This window comes from Leucopleurus acutus (genome assembly GCF_964270905.1).
Source record: "Leucopleurus acutus genome assembly, chromosome: 2".
Classification (NCBI taxonomy): Eukaryota; Metazoa; Chordata; class Mammalia; order Artiodactyla; family Delphinidae; genus Leucopleurus; species Leucopleurus acutus.
The window spans coordinates 82,056,880-82,078,422 of record NC_139143.1 but is presented as its reverse complement, the minus strand read 5'-3'; the positions used below and the strand labels follow the sequence as shown (position 1 = coordinate 82,078,422).

At 46.2% G+C, this 21,543-nt stretch overlaps 1 protein-coding gene across 2 annotated transcripts in view; it reads left to right on the top strand.

Annotated features, from left to right (window-relative positions):
- The first annotated feature begins 205 nt into the window (after positions 1-205).
- Positions 206-21,543, top strand: part of INTS3 (integrator complex subunit 3) — a 39,684-nt gene continuing 18,346 nt past the window's right edge. For both annotated transcript variants that reach the window (XM_082862849.1, XM_082862848.1), the window contains exons 1-7: positions 206-888; positions 8,729-8,812; positions 9,780-9,863; positions 16,781-16,894; positions 17,088-17,172; positions 18,526-18,592; positions 20,910-21,054. In XM_082862849.1, the coding sequence (XP_082718975.1) occupies positions 733-888; positions 8,729-8,812; positions 9,780-9,863; positions 16,781-16,894; positions 17,088-17,172; positions 18,526-18,592; positions 20,910-21,054 (735 nt within the window). In that variant the 5' untranslated portion in view covers positions 206-732. The remainder of the gene's footprint in view (positions 889-8,728; positions 8,813-9,779; positions 9,864-16,780; positions 16,895-17,087; positions 17,173-18,525; positions 18,593-20,909; positions 21,055-21,543) is intronic.

The window sequence follows — 21,543 nt, the reverse complement described above, 5'->3', positions numbered from 1 at the left end:
AGCCCGGGAAAAGGCCAGCGGGCCGACGTCGGCCTACCCCTTCGAGACTCAGCGCCACCGCGGAAGCCGCTATTGGCGGAGGCCAGGGACCACGACTGCTCACTTCCGGCGCGGGCCTCCACGATTCCTCCCCCTCCCCCGCCGTCGCCCTCGGTCTTCCCACCCCCCGCCCTTCCACCATGGCCGCGTCTGTGTGGTGTAGGGAGAAGCTGGTCCTCCTATAGCGCTTACTGCCTCACCTTCACTCCTGGGGGCCGGAACCAAAGGAACCTCGCTCCCCAACCCTTGGGGCACCAGCCAGGAAGGTTTCCTACCCCATGCTTCAGGGGCAGGACTCCTCTTTCCCCCACCTCCTGAGGCAGAAACTTAGGGTTTTCTCTGCTTCTCTTAGGGTCAGAAGCCAGAAAGGGCTCCTCTTCCACTTCTTCAGGACAGAAGCCTCTCCTACCCTTCCTGTAGGGGTGCAGACCCTTACCCCAGCATACTTAAGAGCTAACGGTGTTTCCTCAGCACTGCCACTCCAGAGGCAGGACCTGGAGGCCCGTCTGCCTTGCCTCCTGCACGGGAGCGGCCCTTCGGAGAGGAGGGAGGAGTGGAGAGGCCAGGGAACCTTTCCTTCCCCTCCCCTACTTGTCCCTCTTTCTCCCCAGTCCCTGGCAATCCCCAGTTCCCCCTTTCTAGGACTTCCCATCCATCCACTCCCTGGCCTTTTCCCGTCTCCCGGCTGCAGCCATGGAGTTACAGAAGGGAAAGGGGGCGGCAGCAGCAGCAGCAGCAGCAGCTGCTTCGGGAGCAGCGGGAGGTGGAGGAGGAGCGGGAGCAGGAGCCCCAGGAGGGGGGAGGCTGCTACTTGCAACCAGTTTGGATGCCAAGGATGAGTTAGAGGAGGTAGGTGTGGGGGGGTGGGGAAGGGAGTTAAGAAATGGGGTTGAGGAGGGAAACTGGAGCGAATACGGGGTGGGGGTGGGGGAGGAGGCCTTCACGTGTTTTCTAAGACAGCACAAACACTGCTACAGACTTCCTGCTTGTGAAGGAGGAAGTGTGGGCCAACTTCCTGGACAGGTCGAAACAGCAGCTACTAGTGTGAAAATGGTGGGGGGGTGTTGATGAGGAAGGGATACAGCATCGAGATCAACTGAATTTATCTTTGACATTCCTTTCCCATTACAGGCCACAGCTATTATTAATATTTACCCTGTTTCATCTTAGGTCATACATTGAGTTGAGATGTAACGTATGTATGTGTAGGTGTCTGGGGGGCTGATAGGAGCTTGCAGTAGACCGTGGACCCTTCCCGTTAGATAGTATTGACTTCATGTAGACACCATCAATTGCCGGTGATGTTAACTGGGCATTGAGAATGAGTGAAGACTTAAGGAAAAGTGAGTTGTGTTTTGTTAGGTAGTGGGGTGAGGTGCGGGGTGAATGGGACCTAGGGGACTCTCCTTCAGAACCAGATAGCACACACACAAAGGAGAGAACACATAGATGCTGAGAAAGAGGGTAGGGTGAGGCGATGCAGTGGGCCTGAATGGGGATTTTAGACTACTGAATAATTGACCCGACCCTCCCCGACTTGTTCCTCTTGCCCTGTCCCTGACAATCCAGAGTTGATCATTTATCCCTTTCCACTGCTATACATGAAAAGACATACTTAGGAATATGAGACCCAGAAGTGGGACATGATTGCTGGACTGTTTGTAAGACCTAATGCATTCAACTTAGTGGTTATCCAGGGACAGGATGAGTAAATTATTAGGCTCTGGCTCTTCACTGGCCATTTCCCTGCTTCTGACTTTGTCACTGCTCTGTATCAGATGTTAGAGGGTGGTCAAGCAGATAGGTGGAGTTCATAGTTTAAATTTGAAAAAAATGTTGGTGCAGATACAAGATGGTGGAACATACATGCAAAAAAGCTTTGTGAATCAAGGAGCGGCTGGATAGCAGCTTTGTGAATTATCCATCACAAGTGTCTGTTCACAGACCGGCTGGCTTCCCATCATGCTTCTCCCCCATAATTCTGTGTGCATTTAGATGAATCAAAGTTTGTTTCTGCTGTTGTTTTTATCAGCTAAGGTAGATATAATTAGGAACATAAACAATACTTCTAAAAGTAATGTATTCCCAAAATAAATACAAGTGACTTTGCCAGGATTGCCTGGTAATTTAAATTATCTGCGTTTTTAGAAATGGCCACTGTCACTGTCAAAGTGTTTATTGAGCCTTGTGTTCTATCTAGCACTGAAACTTTAGAATTGTAGTAAGAAAGTCATTGACTACCTTTGATCCCTACACCAGTTGGCGAAATGGTTTATTCCCCACCCTGATTGCTGGAAAGGTAGTCCTGCTCTAATTTGTACCATAGCATCCTGTTCTTCTGAGTAGTGATACGTTTGCTAGTAAGCGAAATGATATGGCAGAAGGGGACCACAAAAGAGAGGAAGCATTTATTTTCTTGCTTTTTTGGACTGTCTTGAGAGTGAACTTTAAACTGTTTCCAGAGAGAAGGGGGAGGGAGGGTCTCCTTTTTTTTCTGATATCCCTTGTGGTGTAGATGTTTCCCAGAATGTGTCGGCCTCCCCTCTTTCCTTCTTTGCCCTTTGTTCTTTGCATTTGAATTTTCCAACAAGTCTTGCCACTGCTTTTAACCCCATGTATTTGGTTCCCACTAGACCAGAGTGTCTCTAAGGTCAAGACTTACTGGTTTCTTCCTCTGGGTCTCCGCACAGATCTCTGCACATGGAAGTTATCAAAACCTGGTGTTGACTGATCTCAGCTTGTTCTGGCTTGGTTATTTTCCAGCATAGGCCCACCTCTTGCCCAGGAATACAGAGGCAGTAGCTTCCTGACCAGATATATACTTACTCTGTGCTGAGTCTGATAGGAAAATAGAATGAGGAAGACCCAAGGCCTGCCTTCCAGAGCTTATCATCTGAAGACTGAGTTAATACGCTCACAAGAAAGGTAAAAACAAAAACCCAGTGAGGGTAGTGAAGAGACTGGAGTCATTACAGCTGGGAGTGATGAGAAAGCCCCTTAGAGGCCTGGAGTATGAAGCACTGGTGAAGAGCATCCCAGGCAGGGACTGTGGCTTTTCTACCCAAGGGAGCATTTGTTGTATCCTTTCTTCTCTTTGGCCCTGTTCTTCTCTTTGAATGGGGAATTCTTGCCCACCCCCATCCAGATTTGAGGAATGAGATGAAAATAGTGCCAAAGATTGGAGGGGTTTAAAACATGTAGCTCCTAGTTTCACAAGCCTTCAAAGCTCCCGGTCACTCCTCTGTGGAGAAGGACCCTGTCCACTTTGAAATCAGGCTAAAAGCAGAAGCTGTGGCCCAAACAAGTTAGAACTTCCTCTTAAGCTATGGACAAGTCTCAGGGTTGCATTTGGTTAGAGGTATGTCCCTTCCAGGTTTTCTCCAAGGAGTAATTCACGTCCAGTCTGTGAAGATTCTCCAGGGAATGGGCTTTGAGTCATCTCTAATTTTTTTCCCCTTAAATCCTAATTTCACATAAAAGTGACTCTTGGTTGTAGAATACTTGGAACCCAGTTCATTCAGTAGTTCTTTACTAATGTGGGTCCTTGGGGATTTTGTAGGTCAGATCATATCTTCTTTTCCTTAAGCCTTTGGATTTTAGTCCCTCAAGGCCACTGACTTCCCATAGAGGGGCAGTATTTAATATACAGGGTTTTTTAAAATTTATTTTTAGCTGCGTTGGTATTCGTTGCTGCGTGCAGGCTTTCTCTAGTTGCGGCGAGCGGGGGCTACTCTTCGTTGCAGTGCGCGGGCTTCTCATTGCAGTGGCTTTTCTTGTTGTGGAGCACAGGCTCTAGGCGTTGTGGCTTGCCGGCTCTAGAGCGTAGGCTCAGTAGTTGTGGCGCACGGGCTTAGTTGCTCCGCGACATGTGGGATCTTCCTAGACCAGGGCTCAAACCCGTGTCCCCTGCATTGGTAGGCAGATTTTTTTTTTTGGAAGATGTTGGGGGTAGGAGTTTATTAATTAATTTATTTATTTTCGCTGTGTTGGGTCTTCGTTTCTGTGCGAGGGCTTTCTCTAGTTGTGGCAAGCAGGGGCCACTCTTCATCGCGGTGCGTGGGCCTCTCACTATCGCGGCCTCTCTTGTTGCGGGGCACAGACTCCAGATGCGCAGGCTCAGCAGTTGTGGCTCACGGGCGTAGTTGCTCCGCGGCATGTGGGATCTTCCCAGACCAGGGCTTGAACCCGTGTCCCCTGCATTAGCAGGCAGATTCTTAACCACTGAGCCACCAGGGAAGCCCAATATACAGTTTTTAACAAACTGTATGTTCACCTGGCCAAGGGAGGGGAAACTGAGAGGTTAGCAATCCTCAGACTTCAGTCTCCAGCTTCAGGTGTATACTTGCAAACTAGAAGACCTCCCCGCTTTCTACCCCCACTCCATCTACTGCGCTATCATGGAAACCATGGTCAGGTAGTTTTAGTACTAGAAAAATTATTTTAGAAGCTCCTAGAGATGGTAAATATTTACTCAGCTCTGAGGTGCCGTTGTGAAGGGCTTACTCTGAACAGAGTCATTCTGCCAGCAGTTGTTGGCAGGTGCGTGTGTGATTCCATCTTTACAAAGAGCCTCTGGAGACTGGGGGGGAGAGGGGTACTGCTGGTTGATTGTAGGGATCTGGCTTCCTGCAGCCCTCTTTGAGGGGATGTGGTCCTTCAATCATTCTGAATGATTTGTAATTAGTTCTCCCATCTCTGTTTGGGAAAGTAGTTTCTGTAGTTCAGGAAGAGCAGCATCTTTTATATACTTCTACTGCCTAGGAAGGACTGACCCTCACATTTCTTTCCTCATTGCTTTTATCCACGCCTCCAAATTCTGGACTCTCCCACTTTCTACATCCTTAGCTGGGCCTCACTGTTCCAAGAGGCCACTTTTATTTCTTGACCAGGCAGTGACCCATAGAGTTGACTCAGGCCTCTGAGTGGAGCTTAGAATATTGAGGAGGGGCCTAGAGAAACCTGGTTTAGTCCAAGGTCTCTGTGTTACATCACAGCTAGAAACTAGGCCAGCCCATAGGGCTGTGTATCCAGCTTTGTGTGAGGACCTTGGTGCAGGGTCCATCCATCAGGCCTCCTCCCCTCTCCCGTTACTCTTCTCTCATAGAAGGCAAAAGTAGGAGAGGAAGCTTTGCAGCCTGGTCAGGGACTTACCCACGTCCTGTAGTAGGAGGGCTCAGTTTTCAGGGATCTTTGAGGGCATGCCATTAGAAGTAGTGGCAGGGGGCGTTGGGGGGCTGTCTGGTCCTCATGGACTTAGTTGTGTGATCGCTGAGCTTTTTCACAGATGGAATAGAGTCTAATTCAACTGAGGCTACCTGCTAGGTGCTTTCACGTATGTTATCTTGTTTAATCCTCAGAGCAACCTTGTGATATAGGCTTTGTCTCTATTTTTCAGGTAAGAAAACCAGGGTATTATAAGTAAAGGATTAAATAAGTCTTGGTAAGTTAGGTAACTCACCTAAGATTAGCCTAAGGCTTGCCAGTGGTGGAGGGACCCTCTCTTCCTTGCTTGTCAGTTGGCTCCTCAGCCAGCTGCTCTTTTGACTTCCCTCGCATCTCTGTTGATTCAACAGAGATTTCTTCCTTTTGGTAGGAAGTAATATCTAGAGTTTTAGGCTGCTTGCTCACCGTCTTCCTCCACTCTGAAACTGTTTGTTAACCCAGGCCGGATAAGCAAGGCCTCCCAGAGCTCCCAGCAAGAACACCCTGGATTTAGCAACTGGAGGAACTGGTCCTCCAGTCATTGATACCTATCTTAGGAGGAGAGGGATACGATTTAAAAAGAGAAAATACAACCTGAGGTTTTTTTCCTCCCTCCCCCTATCATATAGGAGCTGGGCTAGGTAATGATGGATCTCAGAGTTTGTGGGAGAGGTGGGTTGTGAGATTTACAGCTCAGCTTTCCTGTGATCTCACAGCTCCTTTTCACAAGTACGCAGGTGCTGTTGATTAAGGCTCAGCGCGCTTATCTGACCTAATTTGGAGGATAGTCAGACCTGATGCTGGGTAGTGATGTTGTCAAACCTGGGTGGCTTTGGGCCTAATTTAGGTTGAATTTTTGTGGCTATGGGAGCTCCTTGTCTTAACACTCAGTTCTGCTTTGCTCTTAGGTAGGGACGGACGTAGGCAAACTCAGGATGATGGTCAAAGGAGAAACATGGTGGTCTTTCATTCCTAGACCTCTTTCCTGTTGCCCTTATTTGTCAGTTCTTGACAATGTGGTAGTTCTCAACAAGATGTTTTGTGATGACCTTTAGGATTGGGGGAGGTAAATTGTCTGCCTTTGTCCCTGTTTTGCTAGCATCATTATCACTGGGAATTGGTAAGTGGTTTTCTTAAACAGTTTTGGGGTTAATCCTCAAGATAAAATTTTAAAAGACTCAGGAAGTAGTTTAGGTGGTAATAATGGAGAGGCTCACTGACTTAAATGAGATACATTTTGTCAATATTTTCTCAGTGTTTAGTATTAAATGCTTTGGAACAGGATCAGTGACTTAAGATCTCCTTAGAAGGTTGAGCACATGCTGTCTTAGAGTTAAGCCTTTGTAATTAAGAAGGGTCCTTGGATGGACTTTAATGCAGCTCTCCCCGCCTTTGTTTGACTAGAGACCCAGGAAGGTTTTAGTTTGGCCTTTTGTTCTTCATTAGTCCTTTTCTTTCCTACACTCATTTTTATTTTAAAGTTTGTTTTTATCTTTTTGGAGGGACATTTCAAACATAAAAAAATAGAATAGTATAATTGCCCTGGAGCCATCACTCTGCTTCAGTACTTATCAGTACATGGCAATCTTGTCTTATCTCCCTTTAGTCTCCTCTGGATTATTTTGAAGCAAATCCAAGCTGTATCGTTTCATCTGTAGATATTTCATATGTATGTCTGTGAGAGATGGACTTTTTTCTTTTTAACATAGCCACAGTATCACACCTAAAAACATTAACAATAATTCCTCAGTGTAACAATATACTCATTGTTCAAACTGACTGTCTCATAAAATTTTTTTTTAAACGTTTTTTCCTTAAGTTCCTCAGGTGCTTTATTGTTTGGTTTTTTTTTTTTCCCTGTGGCATGGCTTGCGGGATCTTAGTTCCCCAACCAGGGATTGAACCTGGGCCCACAACAGTGAAAGTGCAGAGTCCTAACCACTGGACCACTAGGGAATTCCCATAAATTCTTTTTATAATTGGTTTTTCAGATCAGTAATCAAACAAGGATCACACATTTGTTGCAGTTGATATATCCCTTTAATTTTTTAATAACTATTTTAAAATAATTTCAAGCTTAGAGAAAAATTGTAAGACATAGAACTCTCATATACTCTTCACCCAGATTCACCAATTGTTAACATTTGCTGCATTTGCTTTTTCATTATCTCTCTATATACATGTTATTATTTTAATGTTTTGAGAGTAAGTTGCAGCCGCAGTGCCACTGAAGATTTAAATACTTCCGGGAGTATTTCCTAAGAACAAGGATCCTCTGTTACATAATACCTGTTTTATTATTTTTTTTGCGGTACGCAGTCCTCTCGCTGTTGTGGCCTCTCCTGTTGCGGAGTGCGGGCTCAGCGGCCATGGCTCACGGGCCCAGCTGCTCTGCGGCATGTGGGATCTTCCCGGACCGGGGCACAAACCCGTGTCCCCTGCAACGGCAGGCGGACTCTCAACCACTGTGCCACCAGGGAAGCCCGATACGTTACTCTTATAGTACATATTCATATTTTACCAGTTGTCCCAATTATGTCCATTATAGCAGTCCAGGATCACACATTGCATTTAGGTGTACTGTCTCTTTAATTCTTAGTCCTATCTCTGTCCCTCACCTTAAACACTTTGATAGGCCAGTTATCTTATAAATCTCTCTCAATTTGGGTTGTCAAAATTTCTTCATGATTAGACTGAGATTATTCATTTTGGGCAAGAAAACCATAGAAGTGATGTTTAGCCTTTTCAATGCACCATATCAGAGGCGCGTATGTCAGCTGTCAGTCTGTCTTGTTATTTGGGATATTAACTCTGATCACTTGGTTAAGGTGGTATCCTTCAGGATTTCCTACAGTTATTTTCTCTTTGTAATTAGTATTTTGAACCTATGTAAATATTCTCTTGTGAAAGTTTTGCCTCTGGTTTTACCATTCATTGATGATATTTGCCTGAATCAATTATTATTCCTGTCATTCCTTCTGCAGTTTTAGTTGGCATTCCACTGTAAGGAAGAGCTTTCCCTTCATTTATCATGTATGTACATATCTATCTATCAGCACAGACTCATGGATTCTTATTTTATTCAAGAGGTTGAAATCGTAAGCCTCTTTTTTTTTTTGGCCACACCTCGTGGTTTGTGGGATCTTAGTTCCCCTACCAGGGATCGAACCCAGGCTCCGGCAGTGAAAGCACAGAATCCTAACCACTGGACTGCCAGGGAATTCCCTTAAGCTTCTTTTAATACATGGGGTTCTCCCTCCCTGCTTTTTTCCTTGCAATTTAAATGTTAAAGAAATCAGGAAGCCTGTCATGATTTATACATTCTGGACTTTGCTGATTATATCCTCATGGTGACTTGACTTGTAAACTGGTAGTTAGGTCTAGAGACGTGATGAGATTTAAATTTTTAAAAAGTTTTATTGGGGGCCAGAAATACATCACAGGTGGTGGTATGGAGCACTCTGAATTTTTTCTCACCCCTTCACAGAGGTTGGAAAGATGTATGAGCATTGTGACATCGATGACTACTGGTGTCTCAGAGAGAGAGGCCAATGACGCCCTCAATGCCTACGTGAGTATAATACTCTCCCTGTACCCATTTCTGCTTCTTTGAAAGCTTTCAGACATGATCAAAAAGATGAAAAGAAAAAAAAAAAAAAAAGATGGAAAGACTTCAGTGGTTAAGAACTAGGGGGTTGAAGTTAAGGTCTTGGTTTCCTGAACCAGGCTTCCCAACTCCTCTCTTTCTTTCTTTTATTTATTTATGTACTTTTTATACAGCAGGTTCTTATTAGTTATCTATTTTAGTGTATATATGTCAATCCCAATCTCCCAGTTCATCCCACCACCACCCCCCCTCCTCTCTTTCTTTCTTAACGTGGGAATCCCATCTGTTGGAGCCTTAGGTGTCTTTGAATAACAACTTTAAAAAATAACTCATAGTTCTGTGGTGGCTTTTTTCGTTGTAAATCATTCTCACATATTTGATCTTTTACATTTCTTAATCAGTCTGTGAGGTTGAAAGGATTCAAAGTAATACATGTAAAGGATTTAGAGTAGTTTCTGGCACATAGTGAATGTTCAGTAAATATTTCTTACTTATTAGTAGTAATTATTCTTATTATGTCTTCACCTTACAAATATCAGGGGTTCAGTGATTTGCCCAAGGTCTTGACTTGGTAGGTGCACTTGTTAATCCATGAGTGACTCTTTGTAGCTCCCTTTCTACTAAAGGCTGTTAAGGTCTGGTAAAGGTGTGGAGTAGGGTTTTGTTTTTTTTTCTCATTTTAAACACTCTTTATTTTCTGCCTCTATCCTTCATCAAGCCTTGGAGAAAGCAGTATGGGTCCATCCTTTCCCTCCACCTCTCTCCTAAAACAGATGCCCCATCACTTTTAGGAGAAGGGAATCATCAGATTTAAGAGTTGATGATTCTCCTTGGCAGGTCACTCAAGAGTCCCAAATTTTCTGGGAGCAGCTGTGCTCAAGAACTTCCCTCCTGTGAGTGACAACTAGTTTTTTTTTTCCTCATATCCCAGGTATGCAAAGGCCCCCCACAGCACGAGGAAATCTGCCTGGGCCTCTTCACACTTGTCCTCACCGAACCTGCCCAAGCCCAGAAGGTAAGACTCCCTTCTCTGGACCCACACTCCCTTCTCAGATATGATCTGAGAATATGGTAGAACTTATGGTTTAACTGGAATAGTACCACACCCTTTGACCAGGGCTAGATCGTCTTGTTCTCCAAATATAGTTGCAACTCCCTTTTCACTCAGTAAATTGGTCACTCCGACTAAAGTCCTTTCTCTTTTTCCAGATTCTGAAGCTAAAAGGCAAGAAAAGGCAGTTGTGAGAGTGAAAAAGCATTTAGAGAGTTTTAAATTGTAGACTTAGGGGCTTCCCCGGCAGTCCAGTGATTGAGGCTGCACCTTCCAATGCAGGGGGTGTGGGTTGGATCCCTGGGCCGGGAGCTGAGATCCCACATGCCTGGCAGCCAAAAAACCAAAACATAAAACAGAGGCAATATTGTAACAAATTCAATAAAGACTTAAAAAAAAATTGTAGATTGATGAGTCAAGGCTAAAAGAGGTGGGATTTAATCCAGAGAAGAGCACAAATATAAGCAAGTCTGTTGAGAGTTCTTATCCAGAAGAGCGTGACTTGTAGTTTGCAGGTTTTATCAGTGCAGGTGAACAGAAACCAGGTTTAACATTGCAGCAAGTAGGATTTAAATTAGACAGCTTGGGAGTTCCCTGGTGGCCTAGTGGTTAGGATTCCGGGCTTTCACTGCCGTGGCCCAGGTTCCTGAAAGCCACGCAGGGCAGCCAATAGATAAATAGATAGATAGGTAGTTAGATAAGTAAATAAATAAGTAAGACAGCTTAATGTTAGGTGAGGCAGTAATAATGTAGTGATTAAGAGTACACTGGGAAAAAAAAAAAAGTACACTGGAGTCAGACTTCCTGAGGAATACCGTATGAAAATTAGTTTGGGGTTCTTTACAAATAGAGGAGTCTCCTTTATGTGGAATGGTTTAAGAGAAGTCCTTCCTGAGGCGAGGGACTGAGCAGGATGATCTCTTTGGATTCCGTTCTTTCTATAAGAAAGGAGCAAAATCCTGTCTTTTGCCTCTCTAGATTTCCACTTTCTTTGTCCTTGAATCTTGCATGATGGTTTAGAAACATATGTCTGGTATCTGGCATTAACTGCATGACACTGACAGAGAAGAGCTTGGAGAGGGGGAATTCACTGTTCTCCTTGCCCCTTCCTTGAACAAAAGGAGTGTGGAAGGAAACAAACATGCTCTGTGTCCAGCATTGTGTTCGGCTCTATCCAGACACATTTCATTTATTTATTTGTTTTTTCTTGGCTGTGTCTGGTCTTCATTGCGGCACACGGGATCTTCGTTGTGGTGCACGGGCTTCTCTCTAGTTGTGGCATGCGGGTTTTCTCTTCTCTAGTTGAGGCGCTCCAGCTCAGTAGTTGTGACGCGCAGGCTTAGTTGCCCTGCGGCATGTGGGATCTTAGCTCCCGGACCAGGGATCGAACCTGTGTCCCCTGCATTGGAAGGCAGATTCTTTTTTTTTTGTTTTTAAATATCTTTATTGGAGTATAATTGCTTTACAATGTTGTGTTAGTTTCTGCTGCAGAACAGCTATATGTATACATATATCCCCATATCCCCTACCTCTTGCGCCTCCTTTCCACCCTCCCTATCCCACCCTCTAGGTTGTCACAAAGCATCGAGCTGATCTCCCTGGGCTATGCAGCAGCTTCCCACTAGCCATCCATTTTACATTTGGTAGTATATATATGTCAGTACTACTCTCTCACTTTGCCCCAGCTTCCCCTTCCCTCCTGGAAGGTGGATTCTTTATCACTGGACCACCAGGGAAGTCCCAGACACATTTCATTTAATCCTCTCAAAAAGCCATGTGAAACTGGTGGCTTTGTTCTCTACCCCCAAACCACTCCCAGTGTACCTGTAAGAAACCTGGAGGTCAGATACATTGTCGTTTGTTCAAGGAAAACCAAGGGAAAATCATTCCCAAGGACAAGGACGGATGCTCATGGTCCCCTGGCCTAGCTGTTGGAATTAACCTCAGGGGAAGGACTTACGGGCGTGGCAACCTGATGTGTTTGTACTCCTGATGCCAACTGGAGCAGGATCTGGGGTGAGGGTGGGTGGTAGGGTAGCAAGTATTCACAAGTTGGTGAATGGCCTTGGGAACCAATGCCCTTGGTTTCCCAGGCCATTTCTGGGCTGGGACATTGTTGAGTTAAATTGTCATTTCAGGGACTTCCCTGGTGGTTCAGTGGCTAAGACTTTGCCTTCCAATGCAGGGGGTGCAGGTTCGATCCCTGGTCGGGGAGTGGAGATCCCTCATGCCTCGTGGAAGCAATATTGTAACAAATTCAATAAAGACTTTAAAAATGGTTCACATCAAAAACATCTTTAAAAAAAAATTTAGCATTTCATTTTCATACTGAATTTATCATCGAGATCCTTGAAGACAAATGAATGTCTCCAATCTAGTGTTGTTAACCAGTAATGTGATCCAGCCTAGCCCCTCTATTTTAAAGAAAGTGTTGGCAAAGATGGCGGTGAAGGGTTGGGGTTAAGGTTTAGTTTTCTCTCACGTGGTGGGTTTTTATACGTACAATTAAAATCTTATTTAGTCATCTTAGTGCAAATTCATCTTGCCCACTGGTTTTATTTGTGTTTCAGGTGAGATCTGAATCAGCTAGGGTACATCAGTAAACTTCAGTGAAGGGGGCAGGGCCCTGTAGTATTTCTAGCTCTTTGCCTGACCTGGCAGTGAGAGGCCACAGGGCTGTGCATTATAAATGCTTATTATGTCATGAATTTGGCCATCCAGACATGACAAGGAACTAGAGCACCTTGTCTTCTTTTTGCTCTATGACAGCCCCATGAGGGTGGCCCCAGGCCCTCACCTTGGGTCTCATAGTTGGTTGATAGCTGCACCAGGATTATGTGAACATGCTGGAGGTTTCCAAGTACATCCCCTACCTAGGAGCCTCCTAGGCTGACAGGCCCCCAGGTCAGGCCTTTTCAGACAAAGGGGTTGGAGACAGGACTTAGGAGGATACAGTTTTTTTGTTGTTGTTTTTTGTTTTTTGCGGTATGCGGGCCTCTCACTGTTGTGGCCTCTCCCGTTGCCGAGCACAGGCTCCGGATGCGCAGGCTCAGCAGCCATGGCTCACGGGCCCAGCCGCTCTGCCGCATGTGGGATCTTCCCGGACCGGGGCACGAACCCGTGTCCCCTGCATCGGCAGGTGGACTCTCAACCACTGTGCCACCAGGGAAGCCCAGGAGGATACAGTTTTAGGCAAGTGAGGAACTATCAGGCACGGACTCATTCAGAGGCCTTGAGCCAGGTCAGAGTATGGTGGAAGAATCTGTGACCTCTTACTGCTTTAATCCTTCTCCCTAAAAGGGTGATTATCTTACAAAGTACTTTCTGTACTGCAAAAGTTTTAGGTAGGAGTTACTGATGAGGACTGATCCTAATGCATTGTTTTAGGCTTCAGTTTAAACAAGGGGAGTGGGAGGTTCCTTAAAAAACTACAAATAGAACTACCATATGACCCAGCAATCCCACTACTGGGCATATACCCTGAGAAAACCATAATTCAAAAAGAGTCATGTACCAAAATGTTCATTGCAGCTCTATTTACAATAGCCCGGAGATGGAAACAACGTAAGTGTCCATCATCGGATGAATGGATCAAGAAGATGTGGCACATATATACAATGGAATATTACTCAGCCATAAAAAGAAATGAAATTGAGCTATTTGTAATGAGGTGGATAGACCTAGAGTCTGTCATACAGAGTGAAGTAAGTCAGAAAGAGAGAGACAAATACCGTATGCTAACATATATATATGGAATTTAAGAAAAAAAAATGTCATGAAGAACCTAGGGGTAAAACAGGAATAAAGACACAGACCTACTAGAGAATGGACTTGAGGATATGGGGAGGGGGAAGGGTAAGCTGTGACAAAGCGAGAGAGAGGCATGGACATATATACACTACCAAACTTAAGGTAGATAGCTAGTGGGAAGCAGCCGCATAGCACAGGGAGGTCAGCTCGGTGCTTTGTGACTGCCTGGAGGGGTGCGATAGGGAGGGTGGGAGGGAGGGAGACGCAAGAGGGAAGAGATATGGGAACATACGTATATATATAACTGATTCATTTTGTTGTAAAGCAGAAACTAACACACCACTGTAAAGCAATTATAATCCAATAAAGATGTTAAAGAAAAAAAAAAGGGGGGGAGTGTTTCCTAAGGGTTTATTTGGAGTTAATTCTGTCACTGGAACAGAAACCTCAGGGTGGGTTGGAGATTCTGCTGTTCCTACATCTCCATGGCCTGAGAGGTGGGAGGTGGGGATGCTGGAGAAGGTGGTAGTGGAAACTGAGTCTTGAACACATCAGAAACCTGCTCTGGGAAGGCATGAGCTGAGCAGCCGCTGTCAGTGCTGGCAGGCAGGTTCAAAGAGTTAGGACCAGCTCTCTGGGACTTCTTAGTAGATGGAGCTAAACACGAGAACTTAGTTAAGGAGAGAGCAGTCAGGTATTGGTGGAGAGTGGAACATGCATGGCGTGGATCTTGTTCCAGTTCTACCTTCTTAACTTGCGTTGGCAGCTCTTGTGTTTATATTCTTTGAGTTTATTTCCTATTTGATGTCTGAACTGAATAGCTGGGAGCAGGCCTGGCTGGGGGACTGCAATGTGGTGGGAGGCTAAGTTGGAGGCCTTAGCTTCTGTGCAGCCTCTCGCTGTCAGTAGATACAGGTGATAGGAAAGGGTTTAACATCGATGCCAAGTTCCCTCTTCATCAAAGGTCAAGTCCAGGCCCTGGCAGTTCTTGGTTCATGCTTCTCTCAGCAGGCAGCTCCAGAAAGAAAGCTGGGGGCTATGAGGGCCTAGGCTGGAATATCGCTACTCCCAACACAGGACAGATACGCTACCTCAGCACCATTCTGTCACCTCTCCTTTCTTTTGAGAGAATACCTCTCCTCTGTTTCCCACTGAGTTTTTTTCCCCATCTACTTATCTTCCAAGCCAGGCAGCAAACTGGCACAGAGTTTGGAGAGACAACTGCAGCATCAGGAATATGATACTCCTGGTACCATGAGCTGCCATGTGTTACCAGCAGTTGTGGTTGATAAGGTCCCAGATGGAGCATGGAATTAGGCAGACAGAATCTGCTTGCTTCATCTGACCCTATGTCTCCTGAGGGGCTGTCCTCCTTCCCTGTCCTGGGTCTCTTCTGCATTTCTGGGATTTCTGCTTTTGTTTTGAACAGACAGGGCTCCTCTCTGTTCTCCTCTCTGCTCCTCCACTACTAATTAGTAGTGTCTCTATCTTTGGCCTGACATAGGTTTCCCTTCTGCCTCTGCTTCCCTCAGTCCTCTGCCCATCCTGTCACTCACTCCTCCAGGGGAGGCTCCAGGGCTGAACCACATTTACTCACGGGCACTTGGCAGTAGGTCACTGGGTTCTCTTATCTCTTTCTTGTTCCCTTGCTTGTACTGTTGATCTCCCAGCCCTCCTTCTGCAGATGCATTCAGAGGATAATCAAATTCTCCTTTGGGTTTGAAAAGTTTATGGCACATGGGGGACTCTCTAAGTGTTCGTATTTTTATCAGATAGATTGTTTTGGCTTAAGGACAATAGAGGAAGTGGAAGTAGCAATAGCTAATCTCTTAGGAGTCCCTAGACACACCAAGGCCAGGGAGCAGGGGTCTTGAGGAATATCAGCACTTCTCTTTTGAATGCTTAGGATGAACGAGTTTAGAAATGTAGTAGTCACAAAGCCACTCTAAACGCTTACCTACATCCCCAGCAGCCTCGTTTCCTTTTAGTTATTTCTAACGGTGGTATGGGGTGGTTAAGAGCATGGAGTGTAGAGTTGCAGTGCTGGGACTTGAGTCTTCCTTTTATCTCTAATGTGACCTGGGGCAAATCACTTTAATCTCTCTGTGCCTGTTTCCTCATCTGTAAAAACAGAGATGTTAATAAATAGGGTGATTATGTGATTCAAATGCAATAAAGAGAATATAAAGTTTGTGCACAACGCCAATGCATGTTCCCTATTATAATCGCTATTATTGTTGATGCTGTCCTTGCTACTGGCCTTCTAAGGTTGTGGGATACTGCCTATCTAAATTTTACCCTTTGTACTGAGACCCGGACAGTGTAGAACTCAGCAGGCTAAGGAGATTGCTAATGAGGTCCCCTAAGATGGTCCTTCAGGAGTCTGGTCTCTGTAGAGAGACAGGGTGAGAAAAGCTCTAGCGGGAAGAGAAACAAGAGCTCTCAGAGGAAATTGGCATGCTTTCCCTCACCTCCCCCAGAGTTGGGTGTGCTTAAAACCCCTCCTTTTTTAATACTTGGCAGAAGCAAAGGGCAGCCCAGAGAAAAGTAGAAAGGTGTTTAGTTAAGGAAGTTTGGTTTGGTTCTGCCCTTTCTTTCCGGGGTCATGGTCTCTGAAGCCTCTTTCCTTAATACTCCTAGCCTTTTACTTCATCTGGCTGTGTCAATACAAGTCTAAAAATCTCTTTGAGATCCTTTCCAAGCTATTCAACCAAACCCATTCTGCAGTGACCTTTTACTGGCAGATGAAAAGCAGATGGCCTCCACCTGTTTTGCTCAGCTGGTGGCATCAAACAGTGTGACGCTTCCTAAGAAGGGAGGTAGGGGACAGGGAGCCTTTCTTAGCAGGCTTTTCCGCCTTATTAGAGTAGGTCAGTCCCTTTTCCCCACCCTATGTGACGGAGCAAGGGGTAGGCTTGGGGTGGAAGGATGACATCCAGAGTGGAAAGTCTTTGCGTTGGTGGTACAGTGGTGAACATAGCTGCCTTCCAGAGTGGAAAGTCTTTCATTGCCACTCATATCGCATTGGTGGTATTCAAGTTGGAGAGTCCAGGGGGCAGGGGGCCCATAATGAGTGGGATCAGGAGCCTGTCCTCAGCTTGCTGGCTGCTCACAAACCTCACTTCTCACAGTGTTACCGGGACTTGGCTCTGGTGAGTCGTGACGGCATGAATATTGTCCTGAATAAAATCAACCAGATACTTATGGAGAAGTACTTGAAGTTGCAGGATACCTGCCGTACTCAGGTAAGGCCAGAAAGAAAAGAGAGATCCAGCTCAGAGACTTAACAGAATGGATCCTCTCCTAAGGGGAAGGGAAGGAGGAATCGGGGGTAACATACCACTACCTTTGTACACCTAAATTCTAATGTGATTGGATTAGCCCTTTTCTCAAATTCACAGGACTTTCTCTTCATCTGTCTTTTCCTCTCTCCTTTAGTTGGTGTGGTTGGTACGGGAACTAGTGAAGAGTGGGGTTCTGGGAGCCGATGGTGTTTGCATGACATTCATGAAGCAGATTGCCGGTGAGTTGGATGGCAAGAATGTAAAGAAGAAAGGAGAGCAGCCCAGAGCGTAAATCCAGGCAATGGAGAATGATTAAGTACCTGAGGGACTTGATTCCTGGATTGCTTAGACTCTTTCCTTTTGACCCAGGCATCTTCTGGCCACGTATGTTGCAGAAAGAAATTGAAAAATTACTGGGGGCCTTTTGAAGCAATAAGTCTTGCCTCCTTTTCCGTCCTGCCAAACTCGAGGCCTGGTATCAAATAGTTGACCTATTGTAACCAGTCCTCACTCTGGGGTTTCGTGGCATATTGGATCAGGAAGAATCTGGAAGGAATGGGGAGAGAAGTAAGGGCAAAATAATTGGTTCTCATCACACTGTACTTTCAGAAACCCAGGCATCTTCTCTGGCTCCATCTCAATGTTCTGAACACTTGGGGCCAGTTTGAGGGACGAACTGTGTCACAGAACAGACCCTGACATTTAGGTTTTGTTATCTTCTTGGCATCAGTGACATCTGTCTGAGCCACTGAATATCCAAGAGGCCTGCCCCTGCTACTTCTATCCCCAAAATTACATGTGTTTGTTTAAAAATGACCCTGCCTCTCTATCTCACCATTGCCCCTTGGTTCTTTGCTTCCTCTTCAGGATTTTGTACAACACTGATGCTCCTGTTGTGATGTGTATAAACCTTAATCTATGTGATGTGTGACTCTGTGAACATGGAATTTTTAAATTAGGACCTGGGGCAAGGCATAGCATTGTTGTGCTGGCTGTTTTTATCCACTCTCCTGGTACTTTCTTCCCTGTTTGGCTTCTCCCAAATAGGGAGTCCCCACTTCTCATCCTAAGACTTTGGTCTGGCATTACTGAATGTTTAATTCAGCCCCAGGAAGTTTCATAGCAAGCACTCAAGACGGTGATACCTGGAAGCAAGAAACCCTTGGCCTGTCATGAGCCTGACATAGGATTTGGGACATCCAGTGGCTGGACCGCAGCTCTTGCTAGCCACCTGCACTTCTCAGGCCCTGTCTGAAATACCATCCTTTCTTTCCAAGCATGGGCTTTTCATATCTCCTTCCCAGACATTCCCTTTCAGGGGTCAAAGTATTCCCATTCCAACCCCCTGTTTATGGAAAAGTAGCAGTTCTGGTTTCTGGAAAAATCCCAAACCTTCCCTTCCCTTCTCTCTGGAGTCAAAGGGGGAAACTTTAAAGTGTGACAGAACAGAAGACAGTCTTTCCAGCACTCAGAACATCAGTGATGGGATAACAGTTAGGGATGGACCAGTAGGATGGTGAAGAAGTGTACTGGATTAGCTGAGTCACTAATCAGAGCCATTCTGATTCTCTGTTTTCTCCCCCTTTGATCAGGTGGGGATGTTACGGCAAAAAATATCTGGTTGGCAGAGAGTGTTCTGGATATCCTGATGGAGCAGAGGTAGAGTCTATCGTGAAGGGTGGGGCAAGAGCCAGCTATGGCCTCAGTGGGTGTGAGTGTGGGGAATGGGGATGCAACGGTTGTGTGAGGACTGTTAGTGGCCCAAGAACACCTTAGGTTAGAGGGGATGAGGTGGGGGAGGGAGAGACCAGTGTATTGGTGGCAAGTGAAGGAATTAATGCCATGGTATGGCCCAGGGATGAAGGAGTGGGAAAGAAGGTCTTTGCTAAAATCTCTCGGAGCCCAGGAAAAACTCGTTTCATCTGATAAGGGTTTATTTTTGATCCAGACCTCCATGGAATGTTTATCTTTTGGGGGGAGGTGGGGGAGAATGAGCTCAGCAGAGTAGGGCCAGCCAGCCACCCAGGCCTGGCAGGTACCCCTTTTCTCCCTTCCAAGACTATCCATCCTACCCATGCCCCCCTTTTGTTGAAGTGGCACAGGCGGTGGTGGGAGTGAGGAGGCCACTGAGACCAGTGGTGCAGAGGGCATGAGGCTTTCCAGCTGATTCTTTCCCTTCCCCATCAAAGTAAAGGACCAGAAAATATGAGGGCTGTTCCATATATGAACTTGTTTGGGGGTGAGGCCTACCTCTGAGTCCTGTGGCCTCAGTCTTCCTGTTGCTTGATTTCAGAGTCTATTCTGGGAGAGGACACCAGAGTAGTCACGTGATTGAGAGGGCTGATAACCTCCATATTTCCGATGGTTTAGAAGAGTGGACCTCCTCCCCTATTCACACTTGTGAAAGAGGTGGCTGTGTTCTGTGCTCTGCCGGAGCTTGAAAGCTGGGCCAGGTCTGCCGAGCAGTGCCACCTAGTGCCCTGGGCCTGGATGCGCAGCTGCAGGTGCGGCTGGCGGCACTTCTTCCGTCTTTGGTACCAGCACACAGCACATGAGATCCTAGTGGTTTCTTACCAGGTCTCTGCTTCTCTTACGTCGCTGTACCTTCCTAACGCCCTGGGTCAGAGGGTTTCACTTTCATCTCTCTTTCTGTTCATTACCCCATCCCAGGATTCAGTTACATTCATCACTAGCAAATCTTCCTAAAAAGTGATTTTTCTCATTTTGTCCCTGGTGCCAGATACCTCCTGTTCCCATACCTTAAAGCAGAATTCCGCTCATTTGGGCAGTTAGAGTGCAGTCTTAGTGTACAGGTGTCAGATAACTGCCCTACCTTTTCTCCTGCCCTCCAAAAAACTCACATCCTTTGTTGCAAGTGAGTCCCTAGAAGTTTAAAACTGTCCTCTTCCACACCTTCCCTGTCACTCCTTCCCAAGTGTTTCTAGGGCTATGGAATTAAAAGATAGCAGGTGTGGGAGGGAGACCCATCCCTGTGTCCTTGGCTGCTGCTTTCATTCTGTGAAAGGAAAAGGCCAGAGTCTCTTAATTAGGTGGCTTGAGCACTTTTCCGGAATCAGGATGTTGCCTGGTTGGATTAATTAAACTCCCTGTCTTCTTCCTCTGGTTCCCTGCCTTCCAGCAGGGGTGCCAAAGCCCTTAAAAACTACTTGCTTGGGGGAGACAGCTCCCCAGTTTTGGTGCTTTGAGCCAGCATTGGAGTCTTTGTAATCTCCCTACTGTGTCTTAACACCCCTTTTCAAGCAGCAGGGAACGCACAACTCTTTCATTTCCCCCTTTCCTCAGGGAACGTCTAAAACTCCCGGGAAAATAGGTTTGCTATCCAAAATCTCGTTCTTCTTTTCAGGTTATGATTTAAGGCAGGTGACTCATTGACTGGGAGTGTGGGATCAGTGGCTAGAGAGCAAGCCAGGGGAAGGTTTGTGACATGGTGGGCTGCTAATGACAAGCTGACACAGTGTGTTCTGAAATCTCCAGGGTCCTGAAAGGGTCTTGGTAATCCCCAGAGGTCCTTGGGCCACACTTTACGAACCACTGACTGAGGGACACTTCCAAACCTTTTTCTTTGTAGTCTGAGCCAGGCAGAAGCTCTGGCTTATCTCTGTCCCTTGTACCTCGACAGTGCTTGGCACACGATAGGCACTCAGTTAATGTTTGAGTGACGGAGTCAACAAACAAAATTATTTTATTGGAAGCTAAGTTCTTACGTGTTAGAGAGATTGCTTTTATTTAGCACTTAGCCTTTATCGGGCACTTGGTAGAGTGGGGGGAAGTTGTCCCTACCTTAGCCAGTTAATAGTCCAAGATAGTTAACGACAGCAGGAGCGGCCAATTAAGGAACCAAAAACTTACTCCCAGTGCTAGTCATCAAACATCTGTGAGGCACTGGAGCCAAGTGTGGGGGTGAATTGGGAGGGTCTAGACGGAGTACAGGTGCCAGTGTCTTCCCTCCCTGCAGGGAATGGGTATTGAAGAGCAGCATCCTCATTGCCATGGCTGTTTACACATACCTCCGCCTCATCGTGGACCACCATGGGACCGCCCAGCTGCAGGCCCTGCGGCAGAAGGAGGTGGACTTCTGCATCTCACTGCTTCGGGAGCGGGTGAGGACAAAAACAGTGTGGGGAAGTGAAACCCAGGATGGGACACCTCTTTCTGTTCTGTGTGGTGACCTGGGGTCAGAGGTGTTGTGTTGGAGAGATGGAGGTGGCTCAAGGTCGGTTGTTTTTTCATCACTCTAAGACAGATGAGGATAGAAGGATGGAGAAATTAGTGTGGAGTAGCCCTGGTTCCTAGAATGCTGCCGGTTACGCTGGCATCCGAGGGATTTTCCTGGTCAGCTTCATGAACACTGTTGCACAGCACACCACAGACAGAAGCTGTCTTGTGTTCCCACTGTTAGGTTGTCTCCCCCACCTACCCACCTGGGTAATTGCCAGGATCACGTGGGATTGAGAATTGTCCACTGTCAGATCTCCCAAGGGAGACAGATGCTAGAGTTAAGCTGTCTAATGCAGTGGCCGCTAGCCTCATGTGGCAGTATAAATTAAAATGAATTGAAATTAGGGCCTTCCCTGGCGATCCAGTGGTTA